The sequence below is a fragment of the Apteryx rowi genome, unplaced genomic scaffold (assembly GCF_003343035.1).
Source record: "Apteryx rowi isolate R43461 unplaced genomic scaffold, aptRow1 scaffold_42, whole genome shotgun sequence".
Lineage (NCBI taxonomy): Eukaryota > Metazoa > Chordata > Aves > Apterygiformes > Apterygidae > Apteryx > Apteryx rowi.
The window spans coordinates 918,301-938,453 of NW_020450665.1; the positions used below are offsets into that span (position 1 = coordinate 918,301).

Here is a 20,153-nt window from a genome sequence, read left to right on the forward strand (position 1 = left end):
TACAGAAGTGAGTAAAAAACACCTTTCCTATTCACGGTTTTTAAAATAATAAATTACCTGATACCTGTCAGGAAGTATTCTTAGTTAGAAAAAAGGTATAAGCAGCCAGAAATACCTATTGTCGTGTTATTGATGTTGATATTCTTGCAAGCAGATTTGCTCCTTGCCAATTTTTAAAACAAAGTAAGAATGTTTTCTTTTAGCTATTATTCGTTTGCCATCACGTTATCAAGAGTAAATTAAAAACAGAATTTAAGTTTAATTTGCAGTTTTACATTGAGCTACACTGATGAGGGTAAAAAGAGATCTCACGATATCAGCAACAAATTCCTCTGGGCTGTGCGTTTTTTCAGAGCCACTGGGATTTTTATTTTATTTTTTTTGCGTTGAATTATTTAGTCCATTATTGCAAGTTATCTTCCCGGTGCTTTGTGGCGTTTTGATTAGCAGTCTGTCTTGTAGCCTTACGACACGTGTTTGTCTCTGTGTTTAGCAGACCAGCTGCCTTCCCCCCCTCCCTTTTTTTTCTTTTAATGTGATATTGAAATCGAGTGTTTCTTTGCAAGCACCTCTCGGTTTGGAAAATGTATCTTGTCAGGGATGGTGCTAAACTGTTGCCTTTTGGCACCGCGGCTCTACCCTCTCTCCTGCCCCATCTCCCAGCAGAGGTAGGGCAGCCCTCCCCCTCGCACGGCTCCCCCCTCCTCCGCGCCACAAAGAGGTGAAGTCCCCCGAGTCCGTAATTGCCAGGAGATGAAGCGATGATGGGGAGYGATCACAGTCAATAGCTTTGATTAACAATAAGGTGGAAAATTAGCAATGCTAGCATTCAGCTCCCCTGCCTGCCCGGCCCCATATGCTTGCGGCAGCCTGCGCGGGCTGCTCAGCAGGGTGGCCCCCACTCGCCGCCGCCACCGCCGCTGCCGGCTGCCAAGTGACAGCGAAGGTGCCGGGCCGGAGTTGGGGTGGGCGCGCGGAGGCGCTGGGCAGCGCGGAGGGACCCCGGGCAATGCTCCCGGCGGCCTCTCGCCGGGCGCCGCCACGCAGGCGGGGGAAGGACGAAGCGTGCCGTGCGCTGGCACTGTGGCTCTTGCTGTCATACGTGGATTTAATTGTGTGTCAACATGTTTTGATCGCAATGGCAACTGCTGTTACTCCTGTGACCCCATCAGCAGCTCTGGTGTTGTTTCCGACAGACTCCGACGACGTAGAGAGGGGGAACGACAGCGGGACACCACTCCCCACCTCTGATAATGGCGACAATTCGCTGGGCTACACAGGTAGAGTGCATCTTTCCAAAATCTTCCTGGCTGTGTACTGCTGACACTTTCCACCCACATCTGCCATTACCACCTGTACACAATTTCTTAACCATCTCTGCTAGCTGGCTGTCTTCACCATCACCCTAGAACTTCAACATTGTTAGTAGAGTTTGGAAATATCGTTGTGCTTTCTAACTAACCACAATGACTGTCCTTATTTGTGTGTTTCAGTACATTTCAGTTATTTAAATGCTTGAATTCCTTTTCTATTGTTAAAGCAATGCATATATTATTTTCCTTCAAACTATATCTATTACTGCATGAGGCAATACATCATCTCAGAGCAATTCTTCTGCAGACTGAAGGCAGGGGTTTTCCCATGTGCTCATTTCAGGTTTTTTGGTTGCTGTTGTAACCAGAGCCAAAATATATCGCAGTGGAAAAAAAAATCCAAATGAAACTAAGATGTGACTGGAGAAGAATCTGTTTCATTGACTTCTGTTTTGCATATATTAGAGAAACGTGTCTCTAGGCCAAATAAGAAAAGCCACAGATAAGCAGCATCATTCAGTGTGTCGCAGCAGTGCTCACTGGAGGACCCAGTTCTGCAACTCTTATACACACTGAAATGTTACCTGACTCCAGGAAACACACCACCAACCATGTCTCGGGCTCAGCTACAGCATCCCTGAATCTAGAGTTTTCTTGAAATAGTCCTGGGCCAGAACAGTGGCAGAGTCTAGACTAACTAACTAGTCTAGGTATCTAAATAACTTTTAGGTTGGAAAACTAAGCATTAATTCTTCTGCTGGTAGCAACTTTTGGAAAGGGAAAGAAGGGAAGGAAAATGGGGGGATGAGTTATATATTTAACTGAAAGATTTTCTTTAACTATTTTAGCAATGGGTTACTAGTGCTGCTGCTGATCACACTGTAAAATTTCCGTATAGTCAAGTTATTAACAAAAGTATCTGAATCAGGTATTTGTTAATAAGACAGTCTTACAGGATACAAGAAGAGAATAGGCAGATATAAGAGAGAGAGTAATTTCTTATCCATTCATAAAACTTCCAGTCTGTTATACACCACTTACAATGATTACAGCTTTCATCACCTACTCCTCGCAATCATCTCTGCATGTGGTTTCAAGCCTTGAAACATAATAATAGCTTTAAGACTAACCACATAAAATTGTGTTTTTTTCAGTTTAAAATAGTTTTTTTAAAACAAAAATTAAAAAAGCAAAGCAATACAAATAACCACAAATTTCCCCTCAGTCAGGAAAATAGATACCTTTTTAGAAAATATAGCATGAACCCTGGTGCATGTGGAGTATTAGGAATTTTCTACATTCTGAATATTCCTACTATTTTTTCTTCTAAATTTACCCTTTCTCACTGAGTTCAGAACATCTGCCCTCACTGATGTAGATGGGGTCATCTTAGTCAGAAACTGAAAATTAATATAGCTTAAATAATGCTTTTTTAACTTACTATGAGTTATATATTTTTTTTCAGGAGACAGGGCTGGGAATTATAATTCCTGGGTCCTGTGTTTTAAAGAGCCACGAGTCAGCATCTAAATAAAGTCCCTTAATTTTCTCTAGAGGGGAACAGGTAGTCACCTTCCAGCCTCCTTGTCTCCCTCCCTGGCCTGGAAGAGAGACAGCCCCTCACCAAGAGGGGAAGAGACATGATGGGAGACGTGGACCTAAATACGCCCATGCATGCTCTAACTACGAGGCTAGAAGGGGTAAGATTTAAAGGGAAGATACCATTGTCTTTTCTAAGTTTCTCGGAAGGGATTGAAGCCTGCCCAGTCCTTCGATGCGGGTCCTCCCACCCCAAGAGAGCAGGTCCAGGGCATGGGGCGAGGGCTGCATGCAGGTCTAAGTGCCTGGTCCCACCATGTAGGACAGTTTTTAAGACATTTAGGGCAGTGCTTAAGACTCCGTAGCTACCCTCTGAGCACGTGGGCATGAGACGATTTCCTGCGGAGAGCGCTGACTCTGCTGCATGCTTTCATAGGAAGCCTTTGCAGGTRCTAGCACCCACAGTGGGGCTCAACACCGGAGCACAGGCTTCTGGGGAGACCTGCAGGTATTCAGCTGGGCTCCAAGGGACYGAGGAGGGTTGGTCAGGAAGACTGAGAAAATCAAATCCTGGTCTACTAGATCTCTAGAGTCTCAGGGTCTTAGCCGAGAAGCTGTGTTTCAATAGGTATTTTCCACAAAAACAAAGAATTCAGGATCAAGTTGGAAGCAGATACCAGCTGAACAAAAGTGAAAACCAAGAGGACAGTTAATTTTGTTTGGTTGGATTTTTTTTTTTTTTGAGTGAGCCGTGGATGAAGGGATGACCAAGTTATTCATGTTTGAAGATTTAATGATTCATTGTTTTTCCTCCTCTATGTGATAATAATCAGTAGCACTCTGTGTATATACCTTGGTTTGTATGGAAAAGTCCTGGAGTATCTATTAAAATTAGTCCAGCATGTTTCTATAGCAGTCAGTAAGGATTTATCAAATTAACATTAACTGTAATACAATTTTATAGGTAAAGTCATATTTTCTCTAACTTGTGGACCCAATCTACATAGTAATACGGAATTCCTGATTTTACAGAAGTATTGTTAAATCATTTTTTGTTGTCTTTTACCTATAGATTGTCATTCTCCAAAAGGAAAACCATTCCAGAATCTTGTTTGTAGTGAAAACTCTCTGACTCTTTTCAAAAATCATACAGAGAAAGTCCAGGATATCTAGATCCCTTGGCAAGAAAGGCACCAGTTTGTTTTTTAATTCCGTATTCATCTTCAGGTGGTGTCTGAATGCACACAAACCAARGAGAAGCTAATGACTGTAATCATACAGTAGGATAATTTTTTTATACTCATATGGAAATGATTCCTTTATGGGACATATCTTCCTTTCAGTTCCATAAAAGTTTAGCTGTGAGGTAGACAGGCAAACCGCTTGCTCATATGGGAAGTTTCAGGGTCAAGTAATCTCAAAGACATTTTTTCTACATATTTTTCGTTCCATATAGGTTTTTCAGAATCAATATAGACAGCTGTTTCATGTTTTTCTTAAGTAGATGTATATGACTCTTACGAAGTGTTTGAGTATGTTCTGTTAAAATCCACTTTAAATCAGGAATTCTTTGTCTATCCCATTAGATTCTGTTGTCTCCACTGTGAATCTGAATACTTTTCTTGAAAAGTAATCACATAATAAATAGGAAACACATCCATTTAATGTGAAAGAGAGGAGCTGCTAATCCAAGTTATTTCAAATAAAGATGAAAATTATTAATAAATTTCAGGACATTTATTATGGGAAAAGGATGAGTTTGCATTTGATTTTTAGTGAATCTTAGTATATTACAGGAGCAAACTCTAGATTTGTTATATCCCTATCCAATATGGTAACCTCATATCCAATAGATTGCTACACTTTTTATATATCATCACTTTTTATTAGAATGTCACTTATAATTAGTTATTAACTATAGATCCAAATGAAGGGGCTAGATACACGTGTTATAAAGACAATTACTCTTGGAAAGTATTTATAATATAAAGAAATAGGGACTGAAGAAAAAAGAGAGAGAGAGGTGTAACTACACCTGTTCAGTCACTGTTGATCATTGTATATGACACTAATGTTAGACTGAAAAAGCTTATAGAAAGTTTTTCTCCCACATATTTGGTATGAGAGAAATGCTAAGAATAAAAAAAACTTTCAAAGCTTGTATGACCATCTGAATATCATATAAAAGAGGCTAGACATGTCTGGATTAATCCAGCAAAGGATTTGAGGTTAAAAAACAAAAAAGTTTAGATGCATCTGTGTAAGTTTAAAGAAAGGAGCCAGGAAGACTATCTTGTCTACATCTTCACAAAAGGCCAGTGCTACTCTGTCAAGGCCAGAATGGAAAATTGCATAGTTAAGATCAGTAATACTAAAAACCTAGATGACTATTTTAACTGTGCATAAAGAATAAGCCAGATCACAGTGACATTCAATAGGATGATAGCATATGATCTGGATACATTGTGTTGTATTTCATTTATGCTGAAGAAGACATCTAAAATAATTTTCTGAAATGCTCTATAAATATGCTTTTTTACTGATTTTAAGGGAACATCAGGTGACTAGCAATGGTGTAGATGTCTAAAGGTGGTTGCAATTCATCCCACCCACTCCATCAGTTGGTATCTATGACTTGAAAGGAGAACCAGGTGATAGGACTGTGCACCTGGGAGTATAATGAAATCATTACCGATGACCTAGGGAAGCCAGCAGGATTGGAAGACAGAAGTAAGAGTTAGTTCTTTGTCAGATGTCAGACAGGCTACAACTACTGTTTGGACAGTTGCTATCTTTAGAGTGGACAGAATCCATCATCATTTTTTCAGTAAAATCCTGGAGATCGAGTACAGAGACAAAAGTAGAAAAAGGGAAGCAAGGAAAAAGGTCTAGGAGAGTTCTCAATATCAGAGGTGGTACATGGAAAATCATCCAGGTAAGACACTGGAGGACCTCCGTATAGGAAGGAGAGTGGAGAATTTGGAAGGAAGCTCATAGAAGGAAAGGTCTTAGGTAACATCAGGATTTCAGAAAGCAGAGCTTATGGTTAGTGGCYGAAAGGAGCAGATGATGTGCTGAATGATGTCCCCTAGTGCCGCAGAAGCTTACAGAGCCACAACACTGCAGCAGGAGTGAGGAAACCTGAAGAAGAGCTTAGGATAAAAAAAAGTTTTGACTAAAACCAGTAGATGTATTTTTCACTTGAATAGCTTACTAATGCTTCTGTAAGAACAGATTTTCAAGAAAGGAATAAAGTAATTAATATTTCCACATTAGATTTGACATGTGGTTTGTCAGCCTGATTAGTAAAGTAACTGTTCACTGTTAGCTTTTGGGCTTTTTTTCATTCCCAAAATAGTATGAGGGCAGTTAGCATAGAGTGTGAGCCTCAGTTATTTTCCACATAATCAATGGCTGCAAAGCAATCTCTAAGATTGCATTGTATTCTGTTATTGAAGTGTGCTTATGCATTATATCCCAGGAAGTAGCACATTTCCTGTTAAATCAACTGTGACATAAATATCGGGGATCATTTAACAGATCACAGAGTATTGCTTGTGTTACAGAGACCAGAATGATGACTTGTTAAATTAACACTATATAGTCAAATATTTGCAGACAAGGATCACCACTCCTCATTAAGTAGATACATTGGTTTTTAAAGGAATCTTTCCAAATAAACATTTCTATTCATAACTTTCTCAAAAGGCTTCCAGTGTGCAAAAAAAATCTGTAGTTTCCACCTGTGACCCAAAGTCAGCCTTTGTTTTTTTCCTGATTTTGGCTGAGATCACAAAATCATTGTGCCACTGCTCTTTGGTGTCTCATGGGATCCCTTTCTTCTTCTCACATTTCCTTTCCTCTTTACCACTATGCTGTTATGTGATCAGGAGAATTGTTCTTAGTGTATCACCATTTGCCCCATGTCAAATAGGACAGATGTCCTTGGTGAGCATTTCAGGAAGTGAAGGGGAAAGCTCTCTTAATTACCTGGTCATTTTTGAGACATTTCTTCTTCTCCAGTAATTTTATGTAGGGTCTACTTATTTTGAAGAGTGCAATTCTAAAAACACATTCAAGAAGACATTTCTAAAGCTTATTTGACACCAAATATGGAAATTAACAGTAGTGCTTATCCTGTGAGACAGGGAATGTTTTTCTGCCTTTTCTTTTGTAGCAGATCAGTAGAAGTAGTAAATGCACATAGAGATTTTGTGGGTGAGAGGAGAAAAGTGATAGAAAAACAAGTAATAATGCTGCAAAGAAATAGTTGCCACTCTATTGGACATTCATGCTAAATTATTATTAACTTTAGGTTAAAGATAGAAAGATTAGTTGGAAAGAATGAGTGATCTTGAAACTTGCAAAGGGAAAAAATCCATGAAACAAAAGTAGAGTATGATGGCTAATGAGATGCAAAGAAATGGTGAGTGAAGGAGGAAGTTGCAGAATTTGGATATTTCTGTCAGGGGAGCAGAAGGGGGCTGCAGAAGATGGAAGTTCAGATGTGGAGGAAGTAGGTAACAGTGTCTCCATACAAGTTGTTTCCATACATTGTTTCCATACAGGTATTCCGAGTAAGCCATCAACTTGTCTGAAATTGCACTCAGTTTGTCATGTCCAGCAACCTAAAGAGAAAAGTTAATACTTGTTAGTACTGCAGAACCAATATACATGTGACAGACAGAGCTGAATGTATCACTGGCTTAGACAGCAACAATGTTTTTAACTTAACTGCAGTTACAGATTCCTTATCACTAGAAGTAATGCACAGAAGACTTCTGCTCTCTTTTACATCTCAGAATACATTTGCAAAGCTAGCAGTTAGGACATTTTTCACAGTCTTTCTCTTTTTAAAACTTGTCAACTGAGCAAATGTACTCTGGATTCACTGGGAGAGTGAAAAGAGGGCCCCATGGTATCAATTTTACAAAGTTACTTCGTAGAGTGCATCTGCACTCTAAATCTAGGAATGGATGGATTCTGTTATGCTTATTAAAAAAAAATAAATAAATCTCCTGCTCTTGTTTATCAGCAGTCCCTCTGTCTACCACGTCAATCTAAACTGCCAGAAAGGTGCTTTCAGTTTTGTGCTCCTCTTTGCCAGCATTCTTCCTATGACACAGATACTGAGGATTTTTTTTTTTAAATATGTATTAAAATATAGATGCAAATATAATACTAAAGGAATCAATAGAATTCCTTGTTAACAATAGCAACATTCAGGCAAAATCATTCAACAAAAACATATAGTAGTAATATTGGAGCATAGATACTTCCACTTACATAAATCTTGCACTGCCAGTTTTCATTAAAAGTTTATAGAAAATATCCTCCTCCAGTTATTGTGTTATACTTCAAGGCTGACTTTTGATTAAAACAGAAAGCAATGTCAAAGTCCTGTGTTTCTCAGTCAGTTAGTGAGTTTTTGGTAGCCATCAGACCAATTTAAAATGACAAAGAAAATTATGAGAGCAATACATTGTGTGAAGAATTAGTATATACTCCTATGTAGCTGAGATACTAGGGACTGTTCTGAACAACCATACCTAAGAAAAAAATTTTTGAAATGAAGAAGGTACAAGAAAGGACTATTAAAGTGATCAAGAAATAGAAAGCTTATTTTGACAGAGACTTCAATGGAAAGGGATTTGATTGGCATTTGCTGCCAGCTTCAAGTTTTTAGAGAACACACAGAAAGAAAAAATATTTTAGCTAAAGGACATGTTGACTAGACATCTTGACAAAATCCAGTTATTGGTAAATAACCCATCTTCAAGAAATACTCAAAATGCGTGCTCATGTAATGGGTGATTCTAAGCTTTTATCCAGATGTGACTACTTACTTGACAAAGAAAAAGGCATAAAATGGGCCCTAATTAGTTTAGGATAGAAATATAGGATGTTTTGCAACAGCAGAAAAGTGAGATTCTACAGCAGTTTTCAAACAGGAGTTTGAAAGATTTCCCTTACAAAAGAGATTAAATTTGTGATAGGTGCTCTACATGGGAGCCAGACTTGATTCCCTAGGATAAGCATTTTAGTCTTATGTTCTTGTATTTTTAATTAATCACCAACAAAAACAAAAGGAGTTCTCAGCTTTTTATACTTTCTCTTTTCCTTTTGGAAYGTAGCAGGGTGGAAGCCCCTGAAGCTGAAGAGAAGCTTTCTGTTGAGGGCCTAATAGCATCTGCCTCTAGACTAAAGGCAGAGCAAATTAGACTCAGACACTGCCTTCAGTTCAGTGAACTAAGTGTACAAAACAAACTGTGAAGATGTTTAGAAGTGCCAATTTATGCCTGTAGGTCAAAAGAGTGTGAATTATCACTAGATGAGAAGGGTAAGTTCACTCATCATCCTCACCAAGGTGTGTTACACCAATTAGTCATTTGTTTTACCCAGGCAATTTGTTTTATTTTAAGGAATAGGAAGTTAGTGACACACATGTGATCTCATTAAATGCCCAGCAGTGAAATGCCATGTGTAGAAGACAACATTTATTTATTTATTTTGTCTAAAATGGTGACCTAACTTGAGTATTAAAGGAAAGAAAAATGTTGAAAATTTGTTTCTCAGAATACAGATATTAGCATTTTTCTTGGTAATTATTTTTCGTAATAACTGCTATATAGGATCATAGGCATACAGGATAATTCAGGTTGGAAGGGACTTAGGGAGGTCTCTAGTCCAACCCTCTGCTCAAAGCATGGTCAGCTACAAGGTCAGAACAGGTTGCTCAGGGCTTTATCTAGTTGGGTCTTGAAAACCTCCAAGGATGAAGGCTGCACAACCTCCCTGGGCAACTTCTTTCACTGCCTGACTGTCCTCATGGGAAAGAAGTTCTTCCTTATATGCAGTCTGAACCTCTCTTATTTCAACTTCTGCCTGTTGTCTTTCATGCTCCTGCCATGCACTGCTGTGAAGAGCCTGGCTCCATGACCTCCTGTAGGCACGAAGGCTGTTAGGTTCCCCTGAGCCATCAATTCTTCAGGCTGAACAAGACACAGTCCCTCAGCCTCTCCTCAGTGGGCAAGTGCTCCAGCCCTGACCATCCTGGTGGCCCACTGCTGAATTTTTATGAGTTTATCGATGTCTTTATTGTATTGGGAGCCCCAACTGGATACAGTACTCCAGATGAGTGCTGAATAAAGGGGGATAATCCCTCCCCTTGATCTACTAGCTGTGCTCCTGTTGATACAGCCCAGGTCTCTGTTGGCCGTCTTTGCTGCCAGGGCAGACTGCTGGCTCACACTTAGCTTGCTGTTGGCCCAGACCCTCCAGGCCTTTCCAGCAGAGCTGCTCCCCACCCAGTCAGTTCCCAGCCTGCTGTGTTGCTCTTTCTGCCCAGTGGCAGGGCAGGGCAGAGATTTTGGCTTTGCATTTGTCCTTGTTGAATTTCATAAGGTTCCTGTTGACCTGTTCCTGCAGCCCATCTAGGTCTCTCCAGATGGCCCTTGAGCACATGGACTGGTTGCCCCAATTTGGTATTGTCTGAAAACTTACTGAGCATGCACTCTGTCACCTCTCCAGGTCACTGATAAAGATGTTAAGCAGGACAGGTCCCAGGGTAGATCCCTGCAGTGCTCTATTTGTTACTAGTCTCCAGGTAGACCACAACCCATTAGGCAGTACCTTCTGAGCCTGATCATCCATCCATTTTTTTGGCCATCTGTTTGTTCAGTCATCCAGATCATGATGTCCTTGGTTGGATAGAGAAATATTGTGGGAGATGGTATTGAACCCAATACTTGGAAGCCTAGAAAACAAAGAATATGTCAAATTAAGATTTCCCATCAAAACTGATCTCTCCTTTTATCACTGTCAAGAATTGCACCTCTTGTCTCAGAATCATGGCTTCATAGGTCAGCCCTGAGTAAGAAAATATATATCAACTTCTATCAGAAGATCCAGAAAAATGTAACTTGTTTCTATTAGATCAGAATTTTTTAGCAGTGTTACCAAACATTTATTTATTTATTTATTTATTCAAGCACTTTTGGTGTGTGATCTTGTACATTACTTGTCCATAAGCAGTAACAGGCTGAACCATCACCTACAAGTGTTAAAACATTGTAGAGAGCTTTTTAGAAGGAACTGTATTGATTTTGTGGTGACCCTTGTATATGAAAGCAGATTTTTTTCTGTGGTATAGTTTACAATTTACTGGACAATATGTTATTTATGGAGTGTCTAACTGATACTTCCCAAAGGGCAGTAAGAATTACTCATAAAACCAACACACTATTTATTCCTTTGTTGCAGAAAAAATCCAAAATTATTTTGCACTCCTAATTATACATAGGATCCTAATCTTAGTCTTTGTTTTTTTTCCAGACTATGAATTTGGTGAAAATCTCTTCCATATCTTAGCTAGCTTTTTGTCTAGAATCTCTGCCTGTTTTTCGACCCCTTTTATTCCCATCAGATGGTTCTTGTAAGGTAATAAGCTCCAGCAGCTTCAACCTCCTGTTTTCTTATATTTTCCTAATTTCATGATGCATTTCTGAATACTCAACAGGAAAAGAAAGGTTACAGTTTGGCTAAACTTGGGATAGAATAACCAACCTACCCAAAATCTTCCTGTGCCCTTTTTTCAACTATTTACTGTATTTTTTTTCTTTCTAATCTTTGGTGGAATGTATTTTTTGTCTTGTTTCTGAATTGCTGCAAAGTTAGATAAAAGACATCGCTCTTTCTGTTAGGAATAAATATTCCTATAGTTGTCTAAGGAAACCCAATTTACTTTCAGTAGATTTAAATTTTTGGATAGCAAAGTATCATTTGCTTCATTTTCAGGAAGAATTTTTCCTTATACTCTGACGTGTAATTAGCCCATTAGTCATTTTGTATGTATATTATTCCTCTTTAATTTTTGCTTGAAAAACAAGTGGATAATCTTGCACTCTTCAGGTCAAAGGATATGGTAAACTTTGACGTGAAGCATGAGGAAAAGGGAAAGGAAGGTGAAAGGATGATGAACTTAGTAATCAAGGGATTATGAACTAAGCGTTCCAAATTTCTTATAAAACTGCAAATGGCGAATTCCGCATAAAAATCTAGTGGGGGAGGAAGATGCCCATTTCTCTGCAAAAACTACCATGCAACATTCAGATATTATACAGAGTTGAGGGACCTTTTTTTTTAATGTGCCGTGAACAGTAAGTGCACCACATGAGATTGAAAATGGTTTTGTTTATTTTTTTCCTCCAAAATTGTATTTGTTTCAGTGTAGAAACACCTTCCAGACCATTATCAAATGTATAAAAGAGAAACAAAATCTCCTTAGGAAAAGACACTGTAGGAACTTGTGGGAATAATGTGAGCATTGTGCACAGTGCACACAGAAATCGTCAATGCGGTTTTCAGTTGTTCAACATACAATAGCACCCATAGTATAACCAGCTTTTTATGCCAAATTTACCGTTTGGAGTTCAGATATGCATAAATACATAAATATCATTTTAATGATTTCTCTGGGTTTATTAAGAATTACTTATTGATAAAATTATATTTATAACATAATCAAAAGAATCAGATGGTATGCAACAAGAAACGAAGCACACGTTCCCTGAAAAAAAATAATTGATACAGATATCACAATCACCACTTGAATTGCTTTTTACATCTCGGGTCCTTTGCCAGAACGTATTTTGAGCAAAAAATAAAATTCTCCATAATCGTAATGCTTTGATTCCAGAAAAAATTCAAGATATCCTAAGGGTATACAAGCTATGGAAATGCTATAATCAGCCCAAAGGGAAGGTTTTATCATGTAGTGAAGAACTTGCAGAGGAAATGTTTGTTGAAATACAGGTGTGCATTCTTCTTTACAAGCAGGATTATCCTTAACACATTTCTAACATCTGGGCAGTCATAATGCAAGTTTCATTCCAATATGTCAGCAAAGTGAGCCATTTTTTAGCATATCAAGAGCAGACAATATTGGGCTAAAAGTTTGCTAAAGTTTCCAGCATATAAAGGCTTTAAAACAAACAAAGCTCTGCTGATCTTAACCAATCTCAAGCTAACTACTTTTTCTTGGCCAAAAATGTTCCTTGAAAAACATAACAAGATATGGAGAACAGCAAGATTATTGGCCGCCCTTAATTTCCAGAATGCAGTGGTTTCATCCCCACCCCCCGCAAAAACAAACAAGCAAACAAACAAAAAAACACTACTAAGATTGAGAGTTGTCTGTGCTCTCTTCCAGTCTTGCAGGAAACCTGGAGTTATGGAACCCCATTATTCTTGACAGGAACGTGCTTTTGACTTATGAATGTGTTAGAATATACTTCCATTAGTTAAGAGCTTCATAATCTAATTAATTTAGATATAAATTGAATGTAAATTAATTACAAGCTTTGTGGATAAACACACATATGTGCTAGGCTAGCTTGTTTCTGTGTTTTTGTGCTTGCCAACATACTGAATACTGATCCAAACTAAGAGAACTGCAAATATTATCAAGAGAGTAGGGACTCAGAGGAGAACAGAATAGAGTAGATAAGTGAGGGGATAAGTGATTTTTTTTTCTTTTTAATCCACATGAACATGTAGCTATAATACCTAGAAAGAATGTGTGGTGCAATCTTTTCCTTAATATTTTTCTGTAAAAGATCTCTGAAGAATGGGTTCAGCTACAGTTTGAAAATCTGAATCATTAATTCTCTTGTAACAGCCAGRTGTATTCTTTATGAATTTTCCACTTATCTTTTTGGAAAATGTCCTTGTATTAAGGTTAAGGTCCTTTTGTAGCTGCAAGTGCTCTTAAAGCTTTCAGTTCAGAAGCTAAACTGAGATAAGGAGAAAGAGTCATGACATTTATTTTGGCGGCCTGATCAAAAGAGGCATGGCTGTATTTAGGTAGACAAGTGTATCAAAGTGATGCAGGTTGAAATGGCTGAGTTAGCATTCCTAAAACTGTGTCCTTTGATAAGCTCTACAGTGGTGCTGGCAGACCAGGCTGGCGTTAGAAGGTGTAGTATATCCATCAAGACACAGCTTGAACTCAGTATAGTGAGAAATTATGATTCAATGCAATCTTTTGCTGCCTACTATATTAATTTCCCTCTAGCCATAACACATCTGTTCATAGTGAGACTGATCCAATGCCCATCCAGCTATAGTYAGTTTATTTCAGCAAGCAATGAATCCAATAAATAGTATTCATGGGAAGATTTTAAAAAATGAGTTAAGGGTGTGAGTCCAACTAGAGTAACACATATCCGAAGTCCTCTACCTGGTTTTGAAATATAGTTCCCCTTCTTTTTTTCTGCCAAGATGCTATGGAGCATTTCTTATTTTTTTGTGTGTGTGTTTGTTTGCTTATTTGTTTGTCTTTTCCAGTATGGATAAAGAGCATATTTTTAGCACTGCATTAGAACACTCAAATAATAGAAGAAGTGGATTTTAAACCTCTCATTTATCGGTATGTTTAAAGTAAAACTTAAAGTACTTCTCTTGTGCGAAAGTCTTATTAAATAAATAAATAAATAAAACACTCCTTTGAATCTGCTTTTCAGTATCTCTGAATTGGTGGGTTTTGTTCACCCTCTCACAAACAGAGAGCCATTGAATAAAAATCAATTCTGGGTTCTTCTGAAACTGCTCTGTTCCAACATATATATGCAGGGTAYGCAGTCAGATCTGGAACTTGGATTATAATGGGTCTGTCTGGCAAAAAAACTTATGTGGGAAAGCAGAGTATTTTTAGGTAATTGTCCCACAGAAGTGAGTGGGAGAAGCACTGCAGATACCGGTGTCATTCTTATGCAGTGACCCACTAAGCACTTGTATCTTCCACTGTAATGGAATGACAGTGGAGAGTTATGAGCGCCTAAATGATTAGCCTGCCTTTTCCTTGCAAGAGGGCTCCTTATAAGAGATTTAGCCTTTATTTCCTGCCAAATCAGCCAGCTTGGCTTCTTAGTGCCACTACCAACAGGCAAGGAAGAAGGTAGTACAGATGGAAGGGAAATGAGCACCCTGTAATGAAAATGAGAAAGTCTGGAGCAGTTTGAGTGTTTCCTGTACTTTTGAATCCGAGTAGAAGATCAGTTAGAAAGTTGACTTTATAAGTAGAGCAGGAGAGATGGAAAGGAGTGAGGAACTGATAAAGCACTGTCCTTGTTTCCTTCTCCTGCTCAAGCACCAGAGAGTACCTATGCACCACCACACCAGAGGCTCTAAGCTTAGAGATAACGTGTTTTGGGGTAGGGCCCAAAAGATGCTGCAGCTAGGACCAAGAGCATGTGCATGAGTTCATGCTCTCACRTAAGGATCTCTCTTCAGCGTAAGGAAGGAGAAGGGCAGGCATGGCGGAAGGTTACCCTCCTGCTTCTCCTGCCTCTAGGCTGTTTGGCACCCGCTGCTCCTAGTCATCCCCTGAAGTCTCTGCCAGCCCTCATCCCTTCTTCCTCTCTTTTCTATTGTAGAGTTTTCCAGGTTGTAGTCACCCAGCACAAATTCAGAAGCAGCTCTGTTGGTAGTAGATATAATCAAGGAGGACATACAGAAGTTAGAACACACTGCAGCAGAGGAAAGGGGCATAGCTGAACTTAGCTGAAATAAGAGCTCCTACACACGAGCTGCCACTGAGGCACCACCTGTCTCCCCGGGCTCTTAGATCAGTATTAAGGGCACGCTGCCCTATCAGGCGGGCCGATGGTCAAGCCACAGTTTGGCCTGCACAGTTTGTAAGGTTCAGTACACACAGCCCAAAACAAAACCCAAGGAAGCTTTTCTTTTGTTTAGTCAGAAATGCCTACTCCTTTACACTATATGGAAAACCTACCAGAACTCAAATATTTTTAATAGTATGTAGCTTATAAGCATCTTCTATTCCCAACAGTGTTAACTAAATAACAATTACATGTGAAAAATCACTAACAGTTACAACTTCTTGTGTCCTTCCTTTGCAACGTTATTAACAACATCCAACCCTGCTCTCATTCTTCTCTTGACAGACAGTTTTTTTTATCAATAAATGTCATTGTTCTTTAAGCAAAGCTGCAGGTGGGTTATGTAGGGAAGCAGTCTTAGAAGACATTAAAGGCTCCCAGGGATGCAGTGCTGATGGCCGATTCCATGTGAGATTCCATATTCATGGCTGCTTGCATTTTCAAGCTCTACATAGCTTTAGGCTCACTAATTATCCTGGTTCTGGGACTACCTTTACAGGAGTGTGCATCAGAACGTGCCTTAGACGGTCAGCACAGAAGAAATAGGTCACAGCCCTCTGGGGATTTAATCAAAAGGTTAGCAAAGCCAGCACACCTTGAACACCAACCACTGATGCTAATAAGACCTCATTTAAATAGTTTTCCAGCGAAGAAGGAAAAAATTACCTCTTTTAGGAAATGAAATCTTATTGTAATGTTTTTATCATACATCTTGCAGTAGAGCCTTTCCTCTATTTTATTTCCCTTGCAGATTTTCTTCTTCACACTGTCAAGGTAACTAGATTTCTCTAAAACATGCTGCCGTTAGCACAGCAAACACTACTTTCCTGGGACATTAATGAAAAAAGTTCTCCTCAGCTGATGCTTTTTCTTTAAAATGGAGTCTAGTACTATATCATATTAATGCTAGTTACTAAATGATTGACTCATTAAAAAAAAACTTCTCAAAAAATGAATTTCTTGATTAAGTTCATTCAGACGATAGTCTGAGTAAAGACTGAAATGTATTATCTGTGATAATAAAATGGTAACATTTTATACATTTTATAGCATCAAATATGTTACTTGAAAGGACTGAATAGTGCTACATATCAAAATATCCATGGAACAACATTAAGTATGTATTAAGTTGCTATCATTTAGTAAATAAAATATTAACATATAAAACATTTATATATAAAGTGTATATATATATGCGTGTGTATATATATATTTGAGATCATAATGTGTCTCTGTTAATGGTCTTTAAAATAGCCTCACTAAAGTGGGCCCTTCTGCTCTATATAAAGCCTAAGGATGCAAAAAAACATAGGTCAGCGTGCCTTCAATACTTGTATAATCAAAGAATGATCTTAACCCATTTCCTCTCTGTGTTCTTTCTATTTTAAAGGATCTATGTTCAATATGAGTACTAACTTTCAGTGTCCTTTAATTCAACCTCATCTGGCTCAAAAAGAAATGCCAGAAGCAACAAACAGTTAAATCCACAATATTCAAATAAGAAGCCTATAAAAATGCCACAGAATGCAAGCAGTAAGGAGTAGCTTCCTGCACAGTCTTTGTGTCATTCTAAAATTGTTTTTATTTGCAATGTATCCTTTTTATGTACAGGCAGAAATCAGAAAGGATTTGAAACAATTAACTTTCCCTAAAAGAATAATCATCTAATGAAAGCCTGGAAACATACCACTAAAATAGTAAAAATTAACTGTACCACTAGACTCTAACTGCATTTCACAGCTTTATGTTTCCCAAAGGTACCTGATATACATGTTGTATGCAGTCTGATTTATAGATATTAATGCCTCTTAACTACTAAATCAAGCATAATACCTTTTTGTTCCATATTGTGTGGCTCTCAGTGTGATATGATGGAAAATTCTAGTTCACTGAAGAGATTTTACAGTAACATCTGATATATATCAAAAAGCTCTTTCAAAAAACCCATTCAGGATATTCTGAATTTCGTGTGGTAGCTCTGTATCATTCATTTTCTTAAATGATCTCCCTAGAGGTTTTCGTTGTATTCAAGTGAGTGCAGTATTGAAAGGGATTGTGTTATTAACTACCACTTAAAAATAAGAACGCAAGGATTTCTCAAGAAAATTGTTGGGGCCTTCTTTTCTTTTTCAAGCACTTGAAAAACTAGAACACTGAATACTGCAGTATAATTTTTAACATGTTTGGGAAAATGATTGCAATATTTTTGAAATGCTAATAAATGAAACATTATTTTGGCAAAAGTTAATTACACAGAATCCAAATCTCTTTAAAGGTCCCCTTTGGCACTGGTAAATTTAGTTGGATCAGGTCGGTTGATTTTTGCTGAGTGCACTCTTGAATTATTCCATACTAAAACATTGCACACACAATTACTAAATGTCATGGTCCCATTTCAGTTGATTATTTAAACCTATAGAGTTACAAAGCAATCCACAACTGTTTGTGAAGATGTGGTTCGGTTCACAGTGGCCAGCAATTCGGGAGGTTTTGCTTTTGATTATGAGTCCTTTAGTCAGTACTGCTCAAAGCAAGGCTTAAGCCTTGTAAAGATTCCTATGGATCCATGCCTCAAATTTCATCTAGCTGCGGATCTGACTTCTGCCTAATTCCACCCCTCTTCTTCAAATATGTTCTGTAGGAGAAATAGCGGAAGTAGGTCTGTTTGGATTTAAACCACTAGGAATTCTGCTGAAATACATGTGTTTATATGAGACTAACCACTCATCTGATTCAAAAAATGAACATCTCATTCACTTTGCGGCTACCAGCAATAGTTATGTACACCTCTAACAACCTCTAACAGTAGAGAGGAGTGAAAATTTTGAATGCTTAGCAATCTGTTTAACTGGTATAGTAAACTCTGTAACATTATTATATTAGATTAAATAAGGCTTGTCACTCCTAAAATGCATGGTTTTGTTATGGAGAAGAATAAAAATATAGAAGAAAAATTAAAAGAGATAAATAACTTGCATATAAGACAAATACTTTAAAGGTATTTTAGAGTAGCTATTACTTACACATCCTTTTTATTAGGAGACAGGTACACACGTTATTGGTCCAAAGCACTAAATGAATGGAGTTGTGGTTAAAACATGGTGAATTTTATGGATGACTGCATTACAGAAATACCTCTCCATTGATCAGCTGTAAACATAAACAGAAATCAATGATGAAACAAATATTGTTTCTTCATATGTCAGGATGAATGGATTAACATTCTATTTCAGCACTGAAACTGTTACAGGGATGGAGAAGATCTGGCTAACTATATTGAAAATATGAGACATGCTTTTCATAGGTAATCACATAAATTCGTAAGACAAATATACCAAATGTCCCAAATAACCTTTGTTTGGAACTCAGTAACCAGAAAATTTCATGATATTGCTATCATAAATCAGAATGAATCAATACAAACCAAGAATAAGGTTCTGAAGTAAAACAAACATCAGAAAACATCCTCTGTCCTTATTGACTTCAACAGGCTACCAGTGATATAATGACATTACACATTTTAAACAATATCAATTTCCATGGCAGGTGCACAGTAAGAAGCTTTTCATTGTCTCTCTAAAGTATGGTATCTTGGATTCTAATTAAATAAGACTGAGCTCCACAAGCAATCAACTACAGGGGTTCATAAGAAGGTTGTGTTTCATGATTTAATTCTATCATAGTTGTTTCCATTTTTTCTTGAATTAATGATATATATATCCAACTGAGTAGAAGAGAGTCAGTCTCTCATAAAGGAAAAACCTATTTTAAATGATTGAATGTTGCAAATATTGTATACTGGAGAGTAAATATAATCAAAGTGAAAGGATGATATTTATTAAAGGTACATTATATTTTGAAAATTGCAGACAGTTCTTTTATAAAGCATGGTAAGTAATGCAAACCAAATAAATGCATGAGGTCCTGAAAATTATGAGGTCTTCCTAACGTAGTTATGCACTTCAGCCTTTACTATTAAATCTCTGTTGAAAAGCAAGGGAAGAGGGAAAGAGGGTTCTTCTGTACAGAACATAAACCATAATAATCAGACATTCTAGAGTCAATAAAATGTTAACACGACATGTTAAGTAGCAAAGAAAAAAAAGTGAATTCAGTACTTGCTTAATACATCGAAACCTTGCAAACACAGTATGAATGATTTTAGATTTAAGGGCAAAAGCAGTCTTTATTCATCTGCACTTCTACATGAACAAAACTTCTGTGCTCACAGCCCTCCTGTTAATATTTGAATGTCAACTAAATTTGATACAGCGATAAAAGTCTCAAGATATATACAGACTTTGTAGAAAGTGGGTAGAAGAGAAAGATCTCATTAGTTCTCCGAAATGCAGGGAGAGATCATTACACACCCATTCTGTTTGGACCTCTTGACAAATCAACACATATTTAGCTCCAGACTAGCTATAGGATGGGCAGACAACATCTCCAAAAAGATAAACAGAAGACGTGGGAGGGAGCTTGGACGTTGTGGTGTGCAAGGGAGACTGGGGGAGAACCGATGACAGCGCCTTGCACTGGGTACAACATAACGAACCTGAGAAGGAAGAACACAGGATTGTAGCAATGTGAATGCTGGGAGAGGAGGCAAGAAACAAATGTG

At 37.9% G+C, this 20,153-nt stretch overlaps 1 protein-coding gene across 1 annotated transcript in view; it reads left to right on the top strand.

Moving 5' to 3' along the window:
• Positions 1–20,153, top strand: part of ROBO1 (roundabout guidance receptor 1) — a 651,980-nt gene that overhangs the window by 267,227 nt on the left and 364,600 nt on the right. The window contains exon 2 of the mRNA XM_026075994.1: positions 1,197–1,280. Within this exon, the coding sequence (XP_025931779.1) occupies positions 1,197–1,280 (84 nt within the window). The remainder of the gene's footprint in view (positions 1–1,196; positions 1,281–20,153) is intronic.